Genomic DNA, 11,551 nt, shown 5'->3' on the forward strand with positions numbered 1-11,551 from the left:
TGACGACGGCTGCCGCGCTGGGGCTGCCCGGGCCAGCGGCAGCGGCCGCGGCTGCTGCGGCTGCTGCGGCCGCCGCCATCTGGCAGGAAGCATAGGGCATGGGTGAAGGCGGCTGCGGCAGTGGCCATGAGTTGTTGAGGAAGCCGGACTGCAGGTACTTGGGGGGCGCCAGGTAGCTGTAGCCGTCGGTGCCCGCGCCCGCCACGCCGCAGCCGCCCGCGGCGCCTCCGGCCGCGAAGAGCCCCTTACCGGGCTGGAAGTGCGCGGGCGGTGGCCGGAAGGGCCGCTTCATTCGGCGGCGGCGCCGGTAGTTGCCCTTCTCGAACATGTCCTCGCAGGCTGGGTCCAGCGTCCAGTAGTTGCCCTTGCGCTCGCCGCCGCCCTCGCGCGGCACCTTGATGAAGCACTCGTTGAGGCTGAGGTTGTGGCGGATGCTGTTCTGCCAGCCTTTCTTGTTCTTCTCGTAGAACGGGAACTTGGCGATGATGTACTGATAGATGCCCGACAGCGTGAGCCGCTTCTCGGCGCTCTCGCGGATCGCCATGGCGATGAGCGCCACGTACGAGTACGGGGGCTTCTGCGCCGGGTCGGCCTTCTCCGGGGCAGTCCCCGCGCCGCTGCCGCTGCCGCTGCCGCTGCCGCCGCCGCCGCCCTTCCCCGGGCTCGGCGGCGGAGCCTCGGGCTCCTTGGCTGCGCGGCCAGTCTCCGGGGCCAGTAAGGCCCCTGCGGAGTCCTCATGCTCGGGGTAGCTGGTCATCATGACAAAGCCAGTGCGCCGCGGCCGGGCCGCCACTGCTCTCCTCTCTTGGTGCTGGCGCGGCGATGTGCAGGACGCAGGAGTCCCAGACTTACGGAGACTGCGATGTCGCCCGTGCTCGTTCGTTGACGGCCTCTTGCTCTTCTTGCCTCTTCTTTCCCTTCCCCTAGGGAGCGGCCGACGGGAGTAGAGCTCAGCCTCTGGCCATGGGGAGCCCGCCCAACAGAGAGGGGCTCCGGCCTTGCCGCCCCTCCCCTCCAGGCCAGTCCCCGCCTCGGTGGGTTTTCTTTTCTGCGCTCTACCTCTCCCCCCACCCCCGGGTTTCCCGAGGCACGACCCGCGTCTCTGGCAGAGCTCCCTCCTGGAGTCCTTGGTGCGCCAGGAGCCTCTCTGTTCTGATTCGTATGGGCTCTGCCGAGTTCCGCTTGCGTCAGGCGCCTTCGCCCCTATAGCGGGGCGGCCAGCAGTGCACAGGCGAGTTCATCTCCAAGTCACTTTTTATAAACGCCCCGCATAGCCCGGACTGGACTGGCCTGTCCCCGCCCGGCGAACCTCGGGGGCCCGGCGGACAGTTAGGCTCACGTTCTCACGAGCCCTTGAAATCTTCCGGTGCTGGCTCTGCGGACTGAGTCGGGGACTGAGCCGGGGAGATGCCGAGGGAGGCCTCGGCGGGGTCCTCCAGCTTACGTTCCGTGCCCAGGGAGCTCGGGCTCCAGCGAGGAGCGGCGCTCCAGGCCTCCTTGCAGCTTTCAGGTGAAAGAGAACGATTCTTTAGCTCTGCCCTTAGCTACTGTCTTGGGGCTAAACTTCTATCTGGGAGCTTAGGAGGGGCGGGACGGTGAGGGGCCTGGACGTGGGAAAGAGCAGCTCCTTGGTTTTGGGTAAACCAGCGCAGAAGCAGCGTGTCACTGAACGAAGAAACTTAGGCCTGTCCTGTCCCTTCAACTTTCTGAGAGGAGGGTCTGGGAAGGGTCACTGCCAGGAGGCGTCCAGGGGCGCTGTCTGCAGCATCTCTGCCCTTCCCTGTGTTGGCCTAGGTATTAGGAACCAGGCCCCTCTACGCTGTAATCCGACGAGTTAGAATGAGTATTGCATGTGTGCTTTAATACCCAGTAGACCCCCCTCTCCGCTCCTGCAGGCACACAAGCCGGAATGTTTCAGTGGGGCTTTTCCGGACTGTGCATGTATGTGCACAGGTAACACAGATGGAACTGATAGGGAGGCTCTGCCCTTGAAACACATATTAGCTATCCAGGGGCACTTGTGCTGGTGCAAAATCACAGCTATGCACACGTACAATGTGTCAGCTTTGTATTTATGGGTTATAGTTTATACATACTTCTACATACATAATGATATATGTATATCACATATCAGAGTAGATGTGGTTCATAGATATGGCATCTTCTTTTCCCCCTCTCTTTCTCTCTCCTCTGCTCTTTATCATTTTTTCCCCGCCCTTCTCCCTCTCAGTATATATATTCTATCACAGCCTAGAAAGAAAAACAGGCTGAGGGGAGGCACTTGTTCACATTTCTCTCAAGAAATGTCACAAGACATTTGTTCTGATTTTCTTTCTCCAGGGTTGAGGGTTGAGTTCTTACCTACCTTCAGCAAAAGTCTTATTAGGACCCAGTTACATCAGTATGTACAGAGATTGTAACAGGAGAAATAAGTGCTGGTGAAAAAGTCAGATGTGCCTCTTAATGGTTAACGTAGTAGTAACAAAAACTCGAGATGGCCAGTGTTTTGAGTCTCTAAGCTCCAAACTCCTTGGCTCTGAGGAGGGGGACTAAGATGCTTTGTGGAGGAAGATGGGCTGAATGGATATCGTGCAGGTGTGTGTTAGTGATTGGCATGTCTGGAGTGACTGGCCCGATGCCTGTCACTACCTCTTTTTCCCACGCTGCCCAGTCTCTGAGCATCCTTGGAAAACCTGAGGAGCACACAGTGGGTGATGGCCCCAGCAACCACAGGTCACTTATGTGTCACCTGCCTGCTTCCCACTGGGGCCTCTGGTCTGGATTTGGAGATGAAAGGAAGGAGGACAGGGTAGTGGGGCTCTTTAGAATTCAACATCTTGAAGATGACTCCAGAGAGGTCAGCTGGGCAGCCTGGCCTGACCACCAGGGTAGGAGGGAGCAAGACTGTCCTGAACTCACCTCAGTAAATACCTACTCTCATCCCCAGACAGACAATATCTCAAAGCAGCTTCAGTGTTTTCCTGGGCTGTCTTCCACGGTTCCCACACAGATGGGGCAAGCGGCACTTGTTTAAAACCTCTGTGACCACTTCCTGAGCAGGAGTGAAGGTTTTTTTTTTTTTTCTTCCTCACCCTCATCTGTGCCCAGGCTATGAGTGGGAGTGGTGTGAGTCAGGTTTGGGGCTGCTGAAGATTGGCTCAAGAGCCCATGTCTCTAAGCATGGTTAGGGGGAAAACAGCTGGATCAGGCACCACCCTGGTGGGTCTGCTCTGCCTCTCCTTTTTCTTTCTGACCACCCAGGCTAGCTCTCTGTCTCTCTCCGGGAAGGCATTTCCGCTGCTCAGCCCCGCAGCAGCCAGGTGTAGCAGCATTGTTGTGTGTGTCATCACTTCCCTGAATTCCACACTAGGCTCTCTTTTCAGCCTTTAAAGGAGTTTGTGTGTGTGTGTGTGTGTGTGTGTGTGTGTGTGTGTGTGTGTGTAGGGGGTGAGGGTAAGAGGAGTTATTCTAAAGGATTTTCTGAGTGGACATAAGAGGAATCTTGCTCTCCCCAGGTGTTGATTTCTGACTGCCCTTCTGAGGAATAGAAACCCCAGCCCAGATGGTGAAAGGGATGCCCGGTGTGTGGCACTGCGATCAGTCTCCCGGTGAGATGCCAGGTCAAACTGCTGTCTGGCATGTGAAGGTTTCAACAGGCAAGGAAATGCAGCCTGGGAAGTGTGGTACGGTGATCACTTTTAGGGCCGCTCCAGGCCTCTGGAGAGAAGCGAGGGGCTTCCGGCTGGCGATGAAAAAGTTCTCTCCTTTCTGTGGCCCAGCCCGAGGTCGGGGAGGCGGGGACTCCAAGAGGGCGGTGGGGCGCCCCCTGGTTTGCTTCTTAACCCTCTTGGGCAGGCTAGGTACGGCCCAGCTTCCTGGCGGGTTCAAGATCCTGTCCAGCATGGCAGGCAGTGTGGAGGCTGCCTGGATTCCCAGGGCTGCCCCTTTTACCCTGCGCCATTAACGGACTCAGGGCCCGGGTTTAGTGACCTCGGGGCGGCTCCTGCCTCCAAGGGCCGAGGCCTGAGCCTTGCGGAGCTATCAGCCTCTCCAACCCGGCTACTGAGCTGCAGACGCCCGCAGCTGCAGCTCAGAAGCCGCCGGTGCCTCCCGCGCGTCTTCCTGCCATAGCCCCGGCTGCCCATGCGGTGCCATAGACGCGCGACGGAGCGCGGCCCCTGCTCCCGCGCCTTCCCACCGTCCATCCCCTCTCAGGGCCCCGCGCCTTAGAGATCCCAACAGTCGATGCGAGCAAGTCACTCGTCTCTGATGGAGGGAGATGCGTCTGTGTGTGTTCAGGGTCAGAAATCCTGCAACAACGGTGGGAGCGACCCGCCCTGGCCAGGCTAGCGAGCGGCGCGGCGGCCCCGAGGCAGCGCCTTCCCGGAGCGGCTCACCTCGCGCCGCCGCCAGCTTCCTGGTCCATGGTCCCCCGTCCTCTTCCTGAGCAGAGCCCTGAAACACCCGCCCGACTTCCCCTCCTGCTTGGAGAGAGGGAAAGGAACGAAGCCCGCTGCCGACCTTTCTTTGTGGGTACAGCCTCAGTGGCGCGCACAGCCGGAAAACGGAAGCTTGACTATATATGCTTATTCGCACATCCCTGTAAACGCTACATCTCAACAACTATCAGCACTTACCTAACTCCCTCCCCCAGGTCCCCTAACACCTACATCATACAAGTCAGATTCCTCAATCCATTTCTCTCCCTCTCTGTCAGCCACTTTATCTCCTCTAGTCCTCATTTTCCCCATGTTCTCTCACATTCACCTGTTACATATACTAGTCACAACCTGCACATTTTTGTGGAAAACATGTCAAACTGATGCCTCCAACTCAAAGCCTTTTCATGCACGCGCGCACACACACACACACACACACACACACACACACACACACACACTCTCTCTCTCTCATCTCACTACACACTATGTGACCTCTTGGCTCCATGTCTGCAAGTCTGACTCCCAGAAGCCTGTTGACTCTCTGATGTTCTTGGTCTGCGGTTAGGGTGACTGGGCTCCCACCAAGATATTGGCATAGTGAGGTTGCTGCCCAGAGCTCATTTGAGAAAATCAGAACACGCCCTGATGCACTTTAACACTAGGAGGAGGTTCGTACAGGTTTCATCTCTGTGTGAAGAGTATATTACCCTGTTGAGGTCGATGCCCAGACTGGCAGGCTGCAGCCTGCTGGGCTTGCACGACTCTTGTGCACATACTCACACAGCGCCAGGTCTGAGGCCAGCCAGTATTAGTCTGCCTGGTTGGGAGGAGCAGAGTCACTTACCCAAATATGTGCTTGGGAGAGAGAGTGAGAGAGGGGAGGAGGGAGGGGAAGGAAGGTAGAGAAAAACAGGAGAGGTTTCTTTCCTCTGGGGAAGAACTCAGAGATGAGAGCTATTTCCAGTTGGTAAGTGTCTTACTGAGAGGATCCCCCACCTCACCCAGTCTGGCCCTCCCTCTGGCTGCCAGGCTGTGAAGCAGCAGCCAGAGCTCTCTGGGCTCTTCCTTACCTCACTGATGTTGGGCCACAGGTCCACCAGTACCTCTTTGCCCCAAGGAGTAGGTGTCCCCTTCAGGTCGACTGCAGGGCAGTTATAGGCCTTTCTTCTGGTTAAGCCTAACTTGGAGAATGGGCAGAGGGGGCTGGCTCCTGGGCCATGTGAGGATGCTCCCAGAGAGAAGATCCAGGGTTCCAGGAGCTGCTGGCCAGCTTCTGTGATATACCCCATGGCTCCCATGACCCGATGTCATTTTGTTCAGCTGAATGGCTACTGCCCTGCCGCTAGGCCCCAATACTTGCTAGCATGAGGTGTTGTTTAAAGTCACCCTGTTGCCTTTTTCCACATCCAGGCCTAGATGGGTAGGGACTCTGTCCTCCAGTTATCACTTAGTGTTGCCTACTGGGATGGGCTCACTGTAGATGCTTAATGCATTCTGACGGAATTGGAAAATGCCTCCCTATCATACCCCACAGAGAATATTGGGAAATACCACCTTCCTTGATATTAAGCTGGAATCTCCAAGACAGGGACTGCTGGTGGGAAGGAGTGGCTGGACCATCGAGGACAGGAGAGCCCTCTGTCCTTTGGGCTACCTGCTCATTACTGCCACAGTCATGCTGCTGAGCCTCAGGCAAGGACTCAGGCCACCTCCCTGGTTCCCTGATCATGGTGAGGACATGCCTGAAACATTCAAACTAGACTTTATTAAAAACAGAGAGGCCTCTGCATCTGGGGCAGCTGGCTTGCAAGATAAGGCCTGCTGTTTGGAGCCCTGAGGTCCCACACTATTCCATGAGGGGATGCCAGAGAGAGCCCATACCCTTGTTCTTCCTTCCTGGCTCAAATTTCTCTTCACAAAGTAGGTACTGTCTAAAGAGCCCCCAATCATGAGGGCAGTTTTAGATTCCTAACTGCCATGAGGCCCAGAGGAAGAGGGAAGAAGGGCTGAGTTTTGTGTTTTGTATTACTGGCCTTAAGGAGATTTCCCTCATGTAAATACAGGTGTGTGTGTTTGTGCCTGCATTTATTTCTGCGGTATAACATATATGGTAAACAATACACATATCAAGTGTACAGCTTGATGCATTTAAAAAAAATTTATTTTTGTAAAAATATATATAATACAGTGTATGCCAATTCAATATTTTTGGTATTTAAAAAAAAAACTTTTTATTTTTACTTATATATGTGCCATGTAACCACCACCAAGATCAAGATATGGAACGTTTCCATCACCTCAGAAGATTCCTTCATATCTTTTCCCAGTCAATACCTGCCTCCTATTCTGATTTCTATCATCAAAGATTAACTTTGCCTAATGGGACATATAACATGTATTGTTTTGTGTCTTGTTTCTTCTGAACAACATAATGCTTTTGATATTTCCTCGTCTTGTTACAGGTTTCAGACATTTATTTCTTTTTTTTTAATAATTTTATTTTATTTTTATTTTTGCTGTTGTTGAGAATATACACAGCAAAAACATACACCAATTCAAGTTTCTACATGTACATTCAGTGACATTGATTACATTCTTCAAATTGTGCAGCTATTCTCACCCTGCTTTTTTGAGTTGTTCCTCCCCCATTAACGTAAACTCACTGCCCCCTAAGGTTCCTATCTAATCTTTTGAGTTGCTGTTGGGTTAGGGTTAGGGTTAGGGATTTGATCCCATATAGATAGATCTTAAAAGAGCATAACGCTCAAGTCAGATATTCTTTATTAGTTAAGCTAAACTATTGTTTGGTTTTAAGAAGATTTCAGGGGATATTTTTGGTTTAAAACTTAAAGATTATCTCAGGACACTAGTTTTGGGGGATTCATCTGGCGTTCATTTTTTTTTTTATTGCTGTGTAATATTCCACAATTTGCTTAACCATTCACCTGTTGATGGACATTAGTGTTGTTTCTAGTTTGGGGATATTGTAAATAAGGCTGCTATCAACATTCTGGTATATGTCTTTTTGTGAAAGACATTTCATTAGTCTTGGGTATGTATCTATGAGTAGGCATATATTTAACGTTAGTAGATTTTGCCGAACAGTTTTTCCAGGTGATAGAACAAACTACAGTGCTATAAAGACAGACAGATATGCTATAACAGGGTCTTATCTTTATAGATGCAAACCAAAAAACCAAACCTCTTGCCATCGAGTCGATTCCGACTCATGGCGACACCGTATTTTACAGCTCCATAGAGTTTTCTTGGCTGTAATCTTTGCGGGAGCATGCTTTTCTTCTGTGGTTCTGCTGGATGGAGTTTGAACTACCAATCTTTAGGTTAGTCATGAAGCCCAAACCATTTTTACCACCTAGGGACCTTTTCCTTACAGATAGCATTCTTTAAAGACCACTGTGTACCTCCAGTTATTTCTACTACCATTATTATTTTTTGAAATAAAAAATCAATTTAATATATTTTATACTATTTCTGAGTTTCTTTTTTTTTAAAAATATTTTACTGTGCTTTAGGTGAAGGTTTACAGAGCAAAATACTTTCTCATTCAACAATTTGTACACACAATAGTCCAAGACATTGGTCACAGTCCCCTCAATGTATCAGCACTCTCCTCATTTCCACCCTGGGTTCCCTGTTACCTTTCATCTGGTTTTCCTATCCCTTCCTGCATTCTAGTCTTTGCTTTTGGGCAGATTTCCCCCTTTTGGTATCATATAATGAACTGTTCTAAGGAGCTCATTTCTCTAGGGTGTTATTGTTTATTTTGTAGGTCTGTCTATTGTTTGGCTGAAAGGTGGTCTCCTGGGAATGGCTTCAGTTTCGTGTTAGAAGGGTGTCTTAGGGCCATAGTCTTGGGAGTTCCTCCAGTCTCTACCAGACCGGTAAGTCTGGTCTATTTTATGGATTTGATTTTTGTTCTACATTTTTCTCCCAGTCTGTCCGGGACTCTCTATTGTGATACTGGTCAGAAAGGTTGGTAATGGTAGCTGGCCACTGTCTAATTCTTCTGGTCTTGGGATCAGGTAGGCTGTGGTTCACGTGGTCCATTAGTCCTTTAGACTAATTGACCCTTGAGTCTTCAGTTTTCTCCACCCTCCTTTGCTCTGGCTGGTATGAGACCAATAGTTGTATCTTAGATGGCCTCTCACAAGCTTTTAAGACCCCAGACGCTATTCACTAAAGTAGGATGGAGAACATTGTCTTTATGAACTGTTATACCCATTGACACAGATGTTCCCCAAGTCTGTGGTCCTCAGCTTTCAAGCCTAGTAACTTAGCCCTGTGAGGTATTTGGTTATGTCTAGGAAGTTTCCATGACTATGTCCCTGTGTGTTCTATTGTCTATTTTAATATACGTGCAGCATCTACAAATATGTATGTAGTAATATCTGCAACTCAACCTATATCTGCAGGAGGGTGTGCTCCCTTGCATCCTCCCACTCTTCTTTAGCATACCTCTCTACCTGTATATCCATTTGTGGATTATTATTTGTTAATACTATTGTTGTAGGGTTGTCTATGTTACAGTAGTTACCGTGATTGCCCTTTATTCTTGCATTCCTCTCAGTGCCTTCCTTTGCCTTTGTCCTGTTGTGCTAACTTCCCCCCTATTGTGTCATGCCTTTCCCTTCACCAATATTAACACCTGTCTTCTTTCTAGTTGGTGATTTTCCTTCCCTCCGCCTCCCATCCCTGGTAACCATCAAATAATTTTTTTTTTTGTGTGTGTATGTGTAACCCTTTTCTTGATTGTTTACAGTAGTGGTCTCATACAATATTTGTCCTTTTGTGATTGACTTATTTCATTCAGCATATGTCCTCCAAGTTCATCCCTGTTGTGAGATGTTTCGTGGATTCCTTGTTGTTCTTTATTGTTGCATAGTATTCCATCGTGTGTATGTGCCACAGTTAGTTTATCCATTTATCCACTGACGGGCACTTAGGTTGTTTCCATCTTTTTGCCACTGTGAATAGTGCTGCAGTGAACAGAGGAGTGCATATGTCTATTCATGTCATGGCTCTTATTTCGCTAGGGTGTATACCTAGGAGTGGGATTGCTGGATCATATGGTATTTCTATTTCTAGCTTTTTAAGGAAGTGCCACACCATTTTCCATAGTAGTTGTACCATTTTACATTCCCACCAGCAGTGTATAAGAGTTCCAGTCTTCCCATAACCTCACGAGCATTTGTTGTTTTCTATTTTTTTATTAGTGCCATAACTGTCTGAGTGAGATGGTATCTCATTGTAGTTTTGATTTGCACCTCTCTGATGGCTAATGATTGCGAGCATTTCTTAATGTGTTTGTTTGCTGCCTGAATGTCTTCTTTGGTGAAGTGCTTATTCCTGTCTTTTGACCATTTTTAAATTGTATTGTTTGTCTTTTTGTTGTTGAGATGTTGAAGTTTTCTATAAATTTTAGAGATTAGCCCCTTGTCAGACACGTTGTAGCCAAATTTTTTCCCAGTCTGTAGGTTCTCTTTTTACTTTTTTGGAGAAGTCCTTTGTTGAGTATAGGTGATTAATTTTTAGGCGGTCTCATTTATCCAGTTTATCTTCTGGTGTTTGTGCATTTTTAATTGTTACTATTATTATTAAAGAAAGGACAGTTATTTATTAAGCACTTATTTTGTGCAAGGGACTTTACATGTATCATCTCATGTCATTTTAATGACAAACCTAAGGCTTGATACTGTTCTTATTTTACAGATGTGGAAACTGAGGCTCAGAGTAGTTAAGTAACTTGATGAAGATCCCCAGCTAATAAGTGGCATCTTGACTTTGGAGCCCTGAGTTTCACTTCTATTTGTTCCTGCAAGGTCAGGAGGTCCTTCCTTCCATTTGACCAAATCTAACTGCTATTTAAGAGACCCATTTCCTGTCAACCTTGGGTCCTCTCCACATACCTCTTCACACATATGCTTGAGATCTGTGTACACACACATGTGCACACATACATTCTCTCTCACAGCGATGCACACACACTGTGAAGAAGAAGGGCATGGGACCAGTTCATTGAAAATCTGAGAGCTCACCAAGCCCCGGGCTCAGCAACCTGATGGTGCCCCTCTCAGGGAATTTGCAGGAGAAGATTTGACCAGGGACCAGCCTGTTTCTAGAGGCTACAGAAGAGAATTCAGCAGAGGCTACCCTTCCCTGGAAACGGATAAGCATTGGTCCTCCTTCCAGCATGCCGAGCCAAGCCCACAGTTGGCTTCAGGTCCATCAGTCTGGCTCTCTCCATCTGCAGGGTTCATTTAGAGATGTTCATCTTCTTCTAGCAGGCGGTGATAATCTGGAGGTGTTACTCCTTGTCCTGAAAGGTGGTAAGTGGGGAGCATGTGTGTGGTCTGTGCAGGGAGAGAGCAGGAAGTCTGGAGAATGGCTCTTCCAGGGCAGAGTGCTTGACCTGCCCCAGCAGGAAATGCTCATTCTGCGAAGGAGAGCCAACAGCCTTCTTCCCAGGACCTTGTCGTGAGGATGTTGTTGCCAAGTGTCCAAACCCCTGGGCTTGACTGAGAGGAGTGTGGCTGCTTCTGTGGGTGGAGGCCATATGTAGGCATTACACTCTGTGTAGGCAGCCCCTCCTCAGGCCCCTCTTTAGACTAATTGAGGTCTTGCTGGGCTCTGGGTTTGTAATTGGGGGTAGTTGCTGACAGGCTGCTCTGGTGGTACAAGCATGCTCTTTTTGGGGAAGCAGTAGTCAGGATTTTGGGGCTTTGGGTAGGGAGAGTCTGGGATCTTGGTCTGCCCTGTTTCAGGCACAGTCTGGCCCTGGCCTCTTGCTTGGAGGCAGCACTTCTGAGGAATGGGGACTCATAGCATATTTGAACAGGAAGGGACCCGCTCCTGTGGGTGATGGGAATTCAGGCCTAGAGATATCCAAGGTCTGCTCTGGGCCACAGAGATAGTTAGTGCAGATGGAAAGGAAGTCCTGATGTTTGTTACTGTCATTTACACACACCACCAACTGGCTGGGAGGCACCATGATGAAGTGCTTAACACAGACCTCTGGTGTTCCAATTCTTATTAATGCCAGCCTGGGAACTTACAGAACCTTGCTGGACTTCAGAGTTGTAAAATTTGAT

At 49.7% G+C, this 11,551-nt stretch overlaps 1 protein-coding gene across 1 annotated transcript in view; it reads right to left on the reverse strand.

The window, feature by feature from the left end:
• Window positions 1-973, reverse strand: part of FOXL2 (forkhead box L2) — a 1,424-nt gene extending 451 nt beyond the window's left edge. The window contains exon 1 of the mRNA XM_004381459.1: window positions 5-973. Within this exon, the coding sequence (XP_004381516.1) occupies window positions 5-760 (756 nt within the window). The 5' untranslated portion in view covers window positions 761-973. The remainder of the gene's footprint in view (window positions 1-4) is intronic.
• Window positions 974-11,551: the final 10,578 nt, after the last annotated feature.

This window comes from Trichechus manatus, unplaced genomic scaffold (assembly GCF_000243295.1).
Source record: "Trichechus manatus latirostris isolate Lorelei unplaced genomic scaffold, TriManLat1.0 scaffold00084, whole genome shotgun sequence".
NCBI classification, from domain to species: Eukaryota; Metazoa; Chordata; class Mammalia; order Sirenia; family Trichechidae; genus Trichechus; species Trichechus manatus.